General features: G+C 44.9%; 1 protein-coding gene across 2 annotated transcripts in view; it reads left to right on the top strand.

Annotated features, from left to right (window-relative positions):
- LOC311240837 (zinc finger BED domain-containing protein 4-like) overlaps positions 1 to 15,677 on the top strand; it is a 29,026-nt gene extending 13,349 nt beyond the window's left edge. The window contains exons 5-9 of one of the 2 annotated variants that reach the window (XM_084329432.1): positions 2,539 to 2,638; positions 6,241 to 6,442; positions 10,716 to 10,895; positions 12,605 to 12,868; positions 14,189 to 15,677. In XM_084329432.1, the coding sequence (XP_084185558.1) occupies positions 2,539 to 2,638; positions 6,241 to 6,442; positions 10,716 to 10,895; positions 12,605 to 12,868; positions 14,189 to 14,434 (992 nt within the window). In that variant the 3' untranslated portion in view covers positions 14,435 to 15,677. Of the gene's footprint in view, positions 1 to 2,538; positions 2,639 to 6,240; positions 6,443 to 10,715; positions 10,896 to 12,604; positions 12,869 to 14,158 lie in introns of both variants that reach the window. The other variant, XM_084329431.1, reaches the window with a different exon arrangement.
- The last annotated feature ends 260 nt before the right edge of the window (positions 15,678 to 15,937 follow it).

Below are 15,937 nucleotides of genomic sequence, written 5' to 3'. Positions count from 1 at the left end.
GCCTGGTGGATGGTCGGGCGAGTTACACTCTCGCCAAAACCGGAAGTGGCGATTGGTGCGTCGAGGAAATCCCTCCGGCAGTCATATCTTGTTACGTGGATCCAGACAAACACTATAGTGCATTTGGATCGCTTTCTAAACGCAATAATCGATATGATTTCGGCGTTTATTGCGCCATACAAACCGGAAATGGATCTAGGAGATTGGCGTCAAATAATTGGGATCTTTTTCCTCCAGTCTCATCGGCGAACGGTAAGAGGACACTAACGTTATTTTCAGCGCGATTGTTAATTAATTTCACTGCAAACCATCTGCTCAACATATCAACCCATACTAAATAAAGCCGTTACTGACGATCAAGGAATTATAAACGCCCCCCCCCCTTTCCTTCACGCATGATGAAGCATAATGTATACCGATCATATACATTTGAATTTTTTAATATAGCGTGTATAGGAAAGAAATGCCAATCGATAATCTATCATATGCGTCAGGGCCTATAACTCTCGTTTGTGGAATTATAGCAGAAAATCTTAAAAACATACTTATATTCTAGACGGTATTAACACAACAATGTATGAATGAAAAAATATAACGTTCCCACATCCTGAACGATAGATAATCGATGTTGAATGGGCCATAGTAATGTCAATATAGCAATACAATTTAAAAAGTTATAGCCCTGCAAAGAGGGTAAACATCTCCATAGGCTTTCAACGGTGGCAGACTGGGTACAATGATGGGCACAACCCCCGGCGCTCCCCAATGTGTTAAGACTGTAATAAGACTGTATTAAGACTTTATTAAGACTATTAAGACTGTATTAAGACTTTATTAAGACTGTATTAAGACTATTAAGACTTTATTAAGACTGTATTAAGACTTTATTAACACATTGATTGCCACGCAGTATGCCCATTATTATACCCAGTCTGCCACCGTTGAAAGCCTATGGAGATGTTTACCCTCTTTGCAGGGCTATAACTTTAAATTTTTTATTGCTATATTGACATTACTATGGCCCATTCAACATCGATTATCTATCGTTCCGGATGTGGGAACGTTATATTTCTTCATTCATACATTGTGTTAATACCGTCTTGAATATAAGTATGTTTATAAGCTTTTCTGCTGTAATTCCAAAAACGCTAGTTATAGGCCCAAACGCATATGATAGATTATTGATTGCCGTTTCTTTCCTATACACACTATATTAAAAAATTCAAATGTATATGATCGGTATACATCATGCTTCATCATGCATGGAGGAAAGGGGGGGCGGGGGTCGTCCATAATTCCTTTATCGTTATGTAGTATGGGTTGATATATTGATCAGACTGTTTGCAAACAAAGAAACGCACAATCGGGCTGAAAATAACGTTACTGTCCTCTTACCGTTCGCCGATGAGACTGGAAGAAAAATATCCCAATTATTTGATGCTGATCGCCTAGATCCATTTCCGGTTTGTATGGCGCAATAAACGCCGAAATCATATCGATTATTGCGTTATGGAAGCGATCCAAATGCACGTCAGTGTTTGTCTGTAGTCCCGTAGCAAGATATTACTGCCGGAGGGATTTCCTCGACGCACCGATCACAACTTCCGGTTTTGAGAGTGTAACTCGCTTGACCATCCACCAGGCGGCGGTATTGAGGCGTTGCAATCTCATTCAGGGTCCCGCTGCAGGGTCGGAGGTTGGCTGGATGAATTATGAATGCCATGGCGAAAAAATTAAATATTGATTTAACCCTTGTGCCTTGTTAAGTAACTGACAGAGTTGTCACGTTAGTGCATGAAAAGATTGCATCACGTTCAAGGTCATAAAAAACTTAATTTGTAATATTTCGTTCCAATTCTTTTTTCATGAATACCACTATGAACCTAACTCAACATATCTATCAAAGATTCCAAATATTTCCGTTTGTAGGGTTATGGTTAGGGTTAGGGTTAAGGTTAGGGTTAGGTTAGGGGACTGTTGAGCAAGTGTTGGGGTGGGCACGGGCACAGGGATGAGATTTGACCTTCTCCTAATCTTTCTGTCTGGGTAACCCTAACCCCCTAATGGCAAGAAATAAACCACTATGGACGGGTTGAAAGCTAATAGTTAACTTTTGTGTTAGAGGGTTTCAAAATCTAATCTTTTCAAATTCTGTGAATATATGGAAAATAAGCAAACAGACACAATTTCATGACATAATAATCAACACAGCCATCGTTGTACACAGAAACACAAAAAAATATAGGCAAAAAACACCAAATAGTCGCTAAGGGGGCAGAAGAGTTAAAAAACGGCGTTCAGCGCATGGCGGCCAAAAACGGCGTAACTCGTTAATGGCGACCAATGTGTTAAGACTGTATTAAGACTGGGTTTGTGATCATCTTACACCTGACGGCCCTGGTGACGGGGGGGGGGGGGGGGGGGGTGAAACTGAGGCCAACTGAGGTGAAACTTGTTTGCCTGCGACAGTGAAATTGCTTGAAATGTCATGTGGTGTCAGACCAGCACAGTGCGTGTCTACTGTGATTCTACTGTTAGGTTTCTTCAGAAGCAACGGAGCAGCCAGAGACCGACTGGAGGCCATTCAGGAGCAGCTGAGCGGACCAACACACACACTGGTGGTGGAGAGTGATACCAGGTGCTATTCTATTCTATTCTATTGTAGGTGAACAGTGTCTACTCTGTTAGAGTCTATATTCTATTCTATTCTAGATGGAACGGAATGTTAGAGTCTCTAGGTGGAACAGTATAGACTCGTTAGAGTCTCTATGCTATTAAGCTTAGGCGCTCTTTCGAAGTTGGTTAAGGTTAAAGTTTGTCTTAGAGCGGGGCGATAGAACGCCTGCCCTGATTTCAATCTCTAACCTTAACCAACTGCGAAAGAGTCGCCTAAGCTTAACCAGTGATAAACTAGGCGTTAGGTAGTTTGCAGGCTGTTAGACCCGGAAATAGGCGCAGAACTTGCCGTCCCACGATTGGCGCACATGTCACATGACCAGAAACGTGCGTGGTCAATCAGAGCGCAAAACTCGAACGCGAAAACACGAATTTGTTGTGGAAAGCATAGACGCATCAAGGCCTGACCACTCCCCTCTGCTCATCAACAACGAGGTAGTGGAGAGGGTCACTGAGTTCAAGTTCCTGGGTCTCAGTGTGAGTGAGACCCTGTCCTGGAGCACCAACACCGCCCCAGTGATCGGGAAAGCTCAGCAACGCCTATACTACCTAAGGAAGCTGAAGTAGGGCTGGGCGATACGGCCTCTAAATGATATCACAATATTTTTTGGCCATATCACGATACACGATATATATCGCGATATTTTGACATTTCCTCTAAAGCACTTAAAAATGCTTGATTTAACCCTTTGATGCATAGTCACGCCAATATGATGACTATAATAATAAGAGAGAGAGAGAGAGAGAGAGAGAGAGAGAGAGAGAGAACCAGCCCCCCCCCCCCCCCCCTCGAGTTTTGTTCTAGGTTTGCGTTTTGAGCGTCTAAGCTGCTGTAGGTGATGATGTCACACTCGATTGTCAACACAGGAAGTTTAACACACGGTGATGGGAACTGGATGCCCGATATAAAGAAACGAATAACCAATAAATATGAAGTTATGTTTGAACTTCTGTTGTCAAGCCTCATCAATATTACCCCACCCCCTTTCCTCACGAATGGAACTAGTGTCGTGGAGTTCGCTTTGAGCATTTCCAGGGTTATTAGCCAACGCTAGTTAGATTAGCCTAGTTATGTGCGATAACTTAGTTAGCAGCTAACGTTAGCCCATTGCTTCGTCAATTAAATTGCATGTCATTAAAGGTCCGCGCTGGTCTGTCTATAATGAAATGAGAGGACAGCTCTGCGCTAAAGCAAGTCTCATCTCAGCCGCGACGTGACAACATATACTCGATGTTCACGATATAGTAATTTACTACATCTCATGTAGAACAAGCCGCGATACATCGAGTATACTCGATATATCGCCCAGCCCTAAGCTGAAGCAGGCTGGCCTGCCACGAAATCTCCTTGTCAACCTCTATCATTGTGCGGTTGAGAGTGTGCTGACCTACGGTGTGTCTGTGTGGTTCTCCAGCTGCACAAAGGCAGAGCAAGAGGCTCTACAGAGGGTGGTGAAGGCGGCAGGCAGGATCGTCGGGACTCCTCTACCAAACATCACCTCCGTCTTCACCTCCCGCTGCCTCCACCGCTCCAAGTGTATCATCAAGGACCAGTCTCACCCAGCAGCACATCACCTCTTTCAGCTCCTTCCCTCTGGGAGGAGATACCGGTCCATACATGCGAAGAGTTCAAGATTCATGAACAGCTTTTTCCCCCAAGCAGTCAGACTGTTAAACTCTCATTGACTGTCCCCTCACGTGCACCATGCACTTACCTGGACTTGAGAACCACTATGTTACCGCTCATCATGCACTTTATTATTTAAAATATTCTGTTATATGTACAGTGTTATGTGTTACATGTACCGTATTTTCCGGACTATAAGCCGCGGCTTTTTTCCCCATTTTTTTACCCTGCGGCTTATATAACGGTGCGGCTTATATGTGACTCGACGTGACCAAACTCGAAAATGTAAACATCTAAATATTGCTTTTTTGACTGCATTGAAAGGTTATTTATCTGTTCCCTTATTTGCTAAACTTAATACAACTTGTAAATGAGTTAATGCTTGTTATTTATCCGACAGTATTGTGTCCCAAAGCTAATTACATATGGTAATTAAACATTAAAACACCTGCGGCTTATAGTCCAGTGCGGCTTATATATGTACACATCATTCAATTTAGCTGCTGCGGCTTATAGTCAGGTGCGGCTTATAGTGCGAAAAGTACGGTATGTATATATTGTACTATGGTCTGTGGGAGCTCCCCTGAAATTTCGTTGTATACTTGTGTGCAATGACAATTAAAAGTCTATTCTATTCTATTCTATTCTATTCTAGTTGGAACAGTATATACTCTATGTTAGGTCGCTTTCACATATAGTTTTGGTGGACTCGGTGCGGTTCTGGGGGTGAAGTTGCAACATTGTTGCATTCTTCATTTGGTTCGCCTGCTTTCACACAGATATCTGTCAGGCGGACCGAGACCTTCTGAACAATGTCACGCGGTCGAAAAGGGCGCTTGTCTATTGGACAGTGGAAATGTGTGTGTGGCTGCGATCCCGTGTGTGCGCGCGTGTGTGTGTGTGTGTCTGTGTGGACTGCGAGCCCTCCAGATCAGCGGAGCCGAGTTTTGACATGGCATTGATCCATTGTTCTATTGAAGCACATTACCACCATCCTCTCGCTAAACAACTTGTAGACCACGGTGTTTTTATGAGTGCCCACAAGTAGCTGTTTTATTAATAATATAATAAGCCGCGCGCCTCGGTAATAACAATAAGCTGCGTTTTTTCTTCCTTCTTCCCAAGATGCACAGACATATATAGATAGATAGATAGAGAGATTAGATGCAGTGTGCTTGTTTTGCAGTGAGTGCTGCGAGCAGTGGTAATAATAATCACTTCCTATATTTGGTTCGATGAAGCCGAACCGAGACCTACATTTTCAGGCGGACTAGAGTTCGCCTGCTTGGTCCGCGGACCGAGTTCGACGCGCATTCACACAGACCCGAAAAACCGGACTATCGAATTCTGGTCCGAAAGTCCGGACCAAACAGCCCCTGTGTGAAAGCGACCTTAGAGTCTCTATTCTATTCTAGGTGGAACAGTATATACTAGGGATGTTCGATATTGGCTTTTTTACCGATACTGATATACCGATATTGTCCAACTCTTAATTTCCGAATACCGATATCAACCGTTACCGATATATGCAGGGTCGTCTCCCCCCCCCCCCCCCCCCTGCTTTTGAATAAAATCAGAATTTGTTCTTACTTGCTTGCCTGGGTAAATAAAGGTTAAATAAATGTAAAAGATTTTTTTTTTTTTAACGATACCGATAATTTCCGATATCACATTTTAATGCCAATATCGGTAGGCCGATAATATCGGACATCCCTAGTATATACTCTACGTTAGAGTCTCTATTCTATTCTAGATGTAACAGTTTATACTCTATGTTAGAGTCTCTATTCTATTCTAGATGTAACAGTTTATACTCTATGTTAGAGTCTCTATTCTATTCTATTCTAGGTGGAACAGTATACACTATGTTAGAGTCTATTCTATTCTAGGTGGAACAGTATACACTATGTTAGAGTCTCTATTCTATTCTATTCTAGGTGGAACAGTATACACTCTATGTTAGAGTCTCACTACCATCAGAGGGAGTCGATCGCTGCGGCCCTCAGTACTCTGGATACAGACATCACTCCTCTGGCGTCGCAGGATTATGATGTCATCAGCCAGTGCCTGGAAGTGTTGGTGCCCTTCCGCGAGGCGATCGAAGAGCTCTGCTCAGAGACACGAGTCTCCGCCTCCAAGGTCACACGCACAACACACACACAACACACACACACACAGACAGACACACACACCTCATTACTTATTGTAATGTCATATGGTGCAACACTTACCCCAGCCATCTCAAGAAACTTGAAAGTTTACAAAAAAAAATACGAGTAGTGTCATGGTCTGGGCCCTCACGCCCTTTGTTCCATCGCTTTGGTCTCCTGAGGCTCGCTGAGTTTAATGTACACCAAAATGCATCAATTATGTATCAAGTTGTCAACAACATGAATCACAGACTGTCTGAGCTTGTCCCAGTCTGCCGTCCTGCACATCCACAACACAAGAAATAGGCATCTTATCTTTAGTAAAGAGGAGAAAACTAAAACGTGCCGGCCTAAGCATAGCACGCAGGGGCCCGCAGATCTGGAACGAGCTCGACGAGAGTCTGAAACTAGGGGTGGGCGGTATGGTCTAAAATTTATATTACGGTATAATTTGAAGCATAGACGGTAACGGTATATATCACGGTATCAGTGTTTTCGTTCGAATAATTTTTTTTGCCTGATAGGCAGGCTATATAAAGAATGACATCCTCAAGGCATGTAGATTTATAATATTTTAACTTAAAACTAGGCTACTTTTGCGTATACAGTCATTATATTCCAAATAAAATAAGTCCCAAGTCGAGACTCCGTGCTGCTCCCAACAATCTCAATAGTATGCAACTGCAGAGCCGCAGAGTAGGGGCGCTTTCAGGTCCGGTCACAGGCCCGCTCAACAGCGCCCCCCACCCAACGGCTGAATTGCCAATCGCTGAATTGGAGTATTGCACTGTGCAAAACCGCTGTCATTGTAAAGGATAGGTGACGAGACTATTGGTTCTTCTGCTCTGCTCCCTACCAGTAGTGTACTTGGGCCGTTTTGAGTTTTCAGAGCCTCCTCAGAGTTTCAGAGCCTCCCTCTCAGTCAGAGAGCCTCCTTAGAGGAGCCTTCTCCTCAGAGAGTCTTAGTCTACTTAGTCCAATTGTTACATGAACCGGACGGGATCAGTTTAACCCGTTGTCCGCCGGGGAGCTGACAAGTTCTGGTACCCCGAAGGACCCTGAGCTTTTCTGGGGGGAAAATGCCTGGGCGGGCCGGACGTCACAGGGGTTGATGTCATGAATGTGTGTGTCATATAGATGTCACTACGAGTTGCCCTTAATACTTTGAGTGCCAGCCACGAGAAATCTTGTTATTTCATGCCATGCGTTGAGTGCCAGCCACGAGAAATCTTGTTATTTAATCGTTATTGCTTTTATTAGCGATTTCCATAAATTTTTCATCATTCTAGCCTCACGTTATCATTGGGACTGTCTAGGATCTCGAACAGGGAAAATACCGCCCCCTATCGTCTGCCGGATGGTAATGCACCCATTGGATTGGACTCAATGAAAATGGATGGGGAAAGAAAAATCCGGATTCCACATTTTACTTCTCAGGCATGTAACCTGAGCCGGATTCATTGTAGACCCTCAGAACAGCGTGGAATATGTGTTTCGAGTACCCAGCGTTGGATCAATAAACGCAACCGATATTTGGAAAAATATAAAAAGCCGACAGCATAAAAAAAAAGAAAAACGCCAACCAAGGCGCGCCGGTCCCAAAAGGCGGATTCAATCATTGGAAAACACCCTGGGCCAACGCTGATCGGTCTCGTAAGACCAAACGCTGATTTATGAAACAGCGTGCATGCTCGTAAAGAACCCGAGAACAGTGACGGCAAATTTCTAACAAGAAAGAGCCCCATGTCATGTCTCTTGGCCAATAAGAAAACGCACCTGTGACGTCTTCAATGGCCGGGGAAATCCCATGTCCCACTATCCTAATTTGGTGTGGGAGACAGGGAAATCCACCTGTAGTGTAATAGCTTTACATCCTGCACGCCAACCACAGCCGATTTTTGCGTAAAAAACGGGTTTTATCCACGGCTCTGGCTTACGTGCGAAAAACTTGCCACCCGCTATTTTTTATCTTTACCCTTAAGCAAAGAAAAATACCAGACTGAAGAGAGGGACTCAAAAAGTCCTTGGTTTACATGCTACATATGTACAACTCTGTAAGCTAACAATAGCACACCAGTTGCGGACTCAAATGCTACGTTTTATCCTAAAACGTATTTACATGAAACACAAAACCCTCATCGAAGCCATCAAGTTCACTTTTACCACGTAAGAAAGAACACTGGCTTAGGTAGAGAGAAAGGACATAAGCCCTTGGCTAAGTGCTAGAAATACAGGCCTTGCAAGTTATACAAAACGGCACCCAAAGCAAATTTCAGAGAAATTTGCACAAACTCCCAAGCAAGAACACGACCCTAGCATTTTAGCTGTGGGTCTATATTGCACATGTCGGCTGATGCCAGAGATGACGCCGAATCAGAGTGTCCAGGGCCCGCTATCTCCCTGCGGCTATCGCTAACGGTTAGTTACAGGCTAACTGCTAGCTACAAGCTAACGGCTAGCTACAGGCTAATGGCTAGCTACAGGCTAACGGCTAGCTATTGAAGCTGCGTAAGGTGGAGTGCAGGCCTGGTCACTCCAGATAGCCAACTGCCTAGCCCAAAGAAAGGGCAGACAACGCTCTCCTCCCTCACACGAGATACAGTGGCGTCGGCAGCGGAGCCCCGTTTGTACGGGCGGCTGCCGCCCTAAGCTCGGGGACAAAAAACATGCAGCTCCCTTGCGTACTTTCCTCCGTCTCGCTCGCATCACTTTCTCTTTCTGAAAAGCGGGAGCCAACGTCCAGTGCGGATGGCAGTAGGGCATCCCGTCTCGAAGGTGGGATTTGAACCCAGACTCGGAGTACAGGGCTCCCAGGAAAACAAAGCACACTCTGCCCGAGGGGAGAGAGCTCTGTCTTCGTGGGGTGTCAAGAACTCCCCGCCCCCTCCATGTAATCCTAATTGTCCATCGGACGCTACAGGCTAACGGCTAGCTACAAGCTAACGGCTAGCTACAGGCTAATGGCTAGCTACAGGCTAACGGCTAGCTATAGGCCAATGGTTAGCTACCGGCTAATGGTTAGCTACAGGCTAACGGCTAGCTACTGTAGCTGTATCGGACGCGATGGAGAGGTAACGGAGGAATCCTCGCCTGGAGCCGGCTGTTCTGCGGGGCCGTATGCCTGAGCAGCCGACCCTGCACAATTGACACATCCGTTTAGACCGTCCGCCCCCGCCACTCACCGCCAATTGACGTGAGCGAGCAGAGGCGGAGAGCCTGCGTCGCAAGACACCACCCACTAGGGATGGGTACCTTCACATTTGAACCGATACCGGTACCGGTACCTGTGAATCGATACCGGTACCCAACGGTACCTTTTTTCGGTACTTTAGTCTGAAGAAATTTAATTTACCTACCTCAGTTGTAAAAAAAGAAATCCAAACTTCAAATAACTACAATTTCGACAGTTTTCGGCTTGTCATTGCTCCGACTGCTTTGTTGTTGAATCAAGTCAAATCCTAGGTAAGCATATATTGTGCGTGTGAACGTTGACATGAAAAGATTTTTTTTTTTTTTTTTTTTTTTGTTTCTCACTTGATTCGATACTCGGTAGTACCGACGTGTTTCGGTTCGGTACCTCAAAAGTACCGAATTCGGTACCCATCCCTACCACCCACCAGAGAGACCGTCGGACCAGCCGACTGCCTCCCGTGGCAATAGTATCCAGCTGCACAGCCGGAGAGCAACGCTGGCGGGGGAACTGCCCAGTGACGCGCACTCCCCTCCGGGAGCCGCTGAGGCTCACCTGCCTGTCACAAACGTGGAGCAGGAAAGCCCCACTACGCCCCGAGGAAGCCCGAATGTGAAGCGCCGGTGGAGGTCAGAATAATCCTCTAGACTCTCCGGTGGTGACGACATTATTCTTTCTTTCCCCCGTAAATTAGTGAGAGAGGGAAAAACAAAAGACAATGCTAACACAGCTCCTGCAACTAACTAACTACTTCAGCACTGATCTGAAGAGGTGCCCTGCACGTACTTCCAGGTGGTGAAAGTAGGGAAGGAGCTGGTAGTATGGCCATGGCCCCGCTTATGTGAGCGGATGTGGGCGTGGCCAGGCAGGTGTAGGTGCGTGCATGTGGTTGAAAGTTTTCATGATAGCATATGATTAAAGGGACAGTTCCAATAGAGCAGAGCGTAAAGCCATATGAAATATAACGGATAATGATGTATAACAGATAATGTTGTATAACAGATCATTTTGTATAACAGATAATGTTGTATAACAGATCATTTTGTATAACAGATAATGTTGTACCTTGCAGGTGATTCCTCTGGTCTTCTGTTTGAGTGAGTTCCTGGAGAAGCAGCTTTCCTCTGGCGCCCTGCGCTGTGCTGCTGCAACGCTGGCCTCCAGCCTGCAGAGGGAGCTAGCTGCCAGCTTCAGCAACATAGAGACAGAGTCTGTACTAGCACTGGCTACTATACTGGACCCACGGTATAAGGTGTGTGCGTGTGTGTTTGTGTGTGTGTGTATTGAAACAAAAAAACTAATGCAAGCAGAATTACTGCAATGATTTAAAAAGCTAAATCCAATTATTATCAAACACTTGATACTTTGGGCTGTTTCAAAACTCCTTGGACACTGTGGGATATAGTGGATATCCTGAAGAATGTACTCAGTCAACCGAGATCCAGTTAATAAGGTTTATTAGCCAGACAGATAGAATATATACATGTAGTTTAGAGAGAATGGCGGAGGCTCTCGTCCAAGGTGATCAGCTGAAATCACTCAGGTAGAGAAGGCTGAATCTTTGTGAGGAGGGTGATTATATAGTGTGAAGGGGGAGGGGGGGGGGCCCATTTGATAGGTAAAATGGGTGGGGGGCAACACAGGATAGGGAACAAAGGAAAAGGCAGGGGGGTGTCTTTACATGAAAGTTGGGGGCTCAATATATTATTCCACAGTTAGTCCCTTCTTTTTCTTTATAATGTGGGTGAGATCAATATATAATACCACACATATAGCATGATTCATAATACATAGACTGAAAACTATATCCCCGATCCGAACAAGTGATGGCTTATTTTGAAGGTATGAATCTGTACTTTCATATTATGTAAGAAAAATAAAAAAATTTTTTTTTTTTGAAGATGCCTCAACAAGACCATAATTAATGTATATGGCTAGTCACATATTATTCCACAACACTTCAATTACCGGAAGAACTAGGAATGAAAAACCAACGCAAAATAAGTATAATTACTGAGTCTAAAAAAACTGACCTGCCTCTTTCATTAGTATTTTTTATAACCTCTTATGGAAGCAATGGCTCTTCTGAATGTAATCAACTGGATAAATAAATCAAACTCAACACATAACTCTAGTAAAAACATGCATTTTGTCACTACCCATATCTCTGTAAATAAACTGTATCATAGATCTGTCTCCAACAGTAGAAACAGTCTATAGATCTGTCTCCAAAAGTAGAAACAGTCTAACAGTAGAAACAGTCTATAGATCTGTCTCCAAAAGTAGAAACAGTCTAACAGTAGAAACAGTCTATAGATCTGTCTCCAACAGTAGAAACAGTCTATAGATCTGCCTCCAACAGTAGAAACAGTCTATAGATCTGCCTCCAACAGTAGAAACAGTCTATAGATCTGTCTCCAACAGTACTGTTGAGTGACAGCCTGACTGTTGAGTGACAGCCTGACTGTTGAGTGACAGCCTGACTGTTGAGTGACAGCTTGTATAGCTGAAACCAGGTGCCTTTTGACCATAGAAACATGCAAATGTTTGTAAATGGACTCATTTCATAAATATGAAACTGGAAAATGGCCATAATGTGGGCTCTTTAATGTAAACCACTCACCCTCTGTCTGTAACTCATCACAAGCGATAACGTATGCTGACGACACAGTCGTCTTTACATCTGACCATAATGTAACTGCAATACAGACAGACTAAGCTAACTTCTGATCTTGACATGCTCAAATCACTGTCTGTGTGTGTCTGTCTGGCTGTGTGTCTGTCTGTCTGGCTGTGTCTGTCTGTCTGTCTGTCTGTCTGTCTGTCTGTCTGTCTGTCTGGCCGGCTGTGTGTCTGTCTGGCTGTGTTTCTGTCTGTCTGGCTGTGTTTCTGTCTGTCTGGCTGTGTGTCTGTCTGACTGCCTGTCTGTGTGTCTGTCTGACTGTCTGTGATTGGCTGTAGGTGTTTGGGTTCCAGTGCCAGTCGAACTGTGATTGGGCCGTGAAGCTACTGACGGAGGAGTGCGCCGAGGTCATGGTTCCCGTGGCGACGGAGACGAACAGCAGCAGCCAGAGCGTCTCGGACAAAGAGGACACCAAGAGCCCCCCCCCGCCGGAACCAGCCGCACGCTCCTCCTCCTCGTCTTCATCAATCTGGGACTGGTTCGACAGTGTTGTCAGGAAAACCCAGAGTGTACAGAGCACCTCGGTGGACGCTGCTGTAGAGGTATTATTATTATTACTACTATTATTATTATTACTATTATTATTATTACTATTATTATTATTATTATTATTATTATTATTATTATTATTATTATTATTATTATTATTATTATTGTTGTTGTTGTTGTTGTTGTTGTTGTTGTTGTTGTTGTTGTTGTTGTTGTTGTTGTTGTTGTTGTTGTTGTTGTTGTTGTTGTTGTTGTTGTTGTTGTTGTTGTTATTATTATTATTATTACTATTGTTATTACTATTGTTATTATTATTATTATTATTATTATCATTATCATTATCATTATCATTATCATTATCATTATCATTATCATTATCATTATCATTATTATTACTTATTATTTATTATTTATTATTATTATTATTATAACTATTATTACTACTATTGTTATTATTACTATTATTATTATTATTATTATTATTATTATTATTATTATTATTATTATTATTATTATTATTATTACTATTACTATTATTAGTATTGGTATTAGTGGTATTACAAAAGGCGTTCCACATGGATCAACCCTGGGTCCTGTCTTATTTACGGTTTGCTGCATTGATCAGTACTTTGATCAGAAGTCGGTCAAGTCCAGCTACAGGTAGAAAACACAGTTTGCAGGATATCAGTAAGTAAGAGCTGTAGGAGGATGTAGATGGTACTGAGGCCAGAGAGAAGAGCTGTAGGAGGATGTAGATGGTACTGAGGCCAGAGAGAAGAGCTGTAGGAGGATGTAGATGGTACTGAGGCCAGAGAGAAGAGCTGTAGGAGGATGTAGATGGTACTGAGGCCAGAGAGAAGAGCTGTAGGAGGATGTAGATGGTACTGAGGCCAGAGAGAAGAGCTGTAGGAGGATGTAGATGGTACTGAGGCCAGAGAGAAGAGCTGTAGGAGGATGTAGATGGTACTGAGGCCAGAGAGAAGAGCTGTAGGAGGATGTAGATGGTACTGAGGCCAGAGAGAAGAGCTGTAGGAGGATGTAGATGGTACTGAGGCCAGAGAGAAGAGCTGTAGGAGGATGTAGGAGGGTACTGGGGGGGGGGGGGGGGGGGTCTGTCACATGTTGACGAGTTCAACGAGCTGAGGGGAAGAAGCTGTTCCTGAGCCTGCGGGTCCTGGAACAGTGATTCCTGTAGCGCCTCCCAGAGGGGAGGAGGGCAAACAGTCTGTGGTTGGGGTGAGAGGTGTCCTTGGTGTTCCTTCCTCAGACATCATTCACGGTGGACAGTCTCAACTGCAGGGGACGATGTGCCAGTGACCAGTTCCCTCCGTTCTTCCTCCCAGGTCGTTCATTCTCTCTCCTCTTCCTCCCAGGTGCAGCGCTACCTCAGTGACCCCTATCTGCTGCGATCTGAGGATCCTATTGGCTACTGGGACCTCCACAGACAGGTGTACCCTCACCTGTACCAGCTGGCCAGGAAGTACCTGAGTGTCCCCGCCTCCGCCTCGCCCCCCCGTTACCTCCTCAGCCAGAGCGGAGAGGGGAGGGGCCAGCGGAGGCGGGCTCTGAACAGGAGGACAGTAGAGATGATGATGGGACTAAACCAGGGACTGATCTGATCAGTACCATTCTGTATCCCCAGTTCCTCCAAACCACACCATTTTACTACAGTACCATTCTGCATCCCCAGTTCCTCCAAACCATTTACTACAGCACCATTCTGCATCCCCCCGGTCCCACCAAACCACACCGTTTTACTACAGTACCATTCTGCATCCCCCGGTTCCACCAAACCACACCGTTTTACTACAGTACCATTCTGCATCCCCCGGTTCCACCAAACCACACCATTTTACTACAGTACCATTCTGCATCCCCAGTTCCTCCAAACCATTTACTACAGCACCATTCTGCATCCCCCGGTCCCACCAAACCACACCGTTTTACTACAGTACCATTCTGCATCCCCCGGTCCCACCAAACCACACCGTTTTACTACAGTACCATTCTGCATCCCCCGGTCCCACCAAACCACACCATTTTACTACAGTACCATTCTGCATCCCCCGGTTCCACCAAACCACACCATTTTACTACAGTACCATTCTGTACTCCCACATCCTCCCGTATCATCCACCTCTAAGGACAACAGGAGGCACTGCTCTAAAGGAAGTCGATGATTTCAAATACCTGGGCTCGTGGGTCAACTCGTCCGAGCAAGACCTTAAAGGGAGGAAGGCGCTTGCGTGGAGGGCTCTGAACGGCATGACCAGTGTGTGGAAATCCAACCTCCCCCGTCGAATCAAGCTCAACTTCTTTCATGCAACAGTTGAGTCTGTCCTTTTGTATGGCAGTGAATGCTGGACCTTGAAGCCCACCCTGCAGAAGTCCTTGGACGGGTGCTACACCAGAATGATGTGTGTGGTGCTCAACATCAACATGGATGAGCATGTCACTAATGCAAACTTGTATGGGGGGTGCTAAAGGTGAGCGATAAAGTGGCAGTCAGGAGAATGAGGCTGGCAGGTCACTGCCAGAGACACCATGAGATGCCAACCAGCAAACTTGTGCTGTGGGAACCAACACACGGGCATCGATCACGAGGACGTCCCACATTAACCTACGTGGACGTACTCAGGAGAGATGCGGGAACGGAATGCACCGGCGAGCTAGCCAGATGCATGGAGGATCGGGATGACTGGAAGCACCGATGGAGGGCCCGTCCGAGGACGACCTAGATAGACCATTCTGCATCCCCCGGTTCCACCAAACCACACCATTTTACTACAGTACCATTCTGCATCCCCGGTTCAACCTGTGCTGTGATTACATGGCTGCTGTAGATTAAAGATGCTACATTAAAGATCCTCCACTCAAAAACATGTTTTTCTACAGTTAACTAGATAGATAACTTTGACTATACTACAGATTGTTATTTGTGCAGAACTTGTGACCAGAGCGCCTTTTTCATATTCTTCCCCTGGAGAGGGAGAGCAGCTCTGTACTTCCATGAAATCTGAGTTGCATTTGTGATGTCACTAATAGGTCAAACCAATCATGGTCCACGGTGGTAACTTGACACCTATAGCTTCAGCAGGCAGAACACTGAGTAGGTATACAAA

Source organism: Notolepis coatsorum (genome assembly GCF_963971535.1).
Source record: "Notolepis coatsorum genome assembly, chromosome: 14".
Taxonomy (NCBI): domain Eukaryota; kingdom Metazoa; phylum Chordata; class Actinopteri; order Aulopiformes; family Paralepididae; genus Notolepis; species Notolepis coatsorum.
Note: the sequence above shows the minus strand (reverse complement) of the source record. Positions and strands in the feature narration are given on the sequence as shown.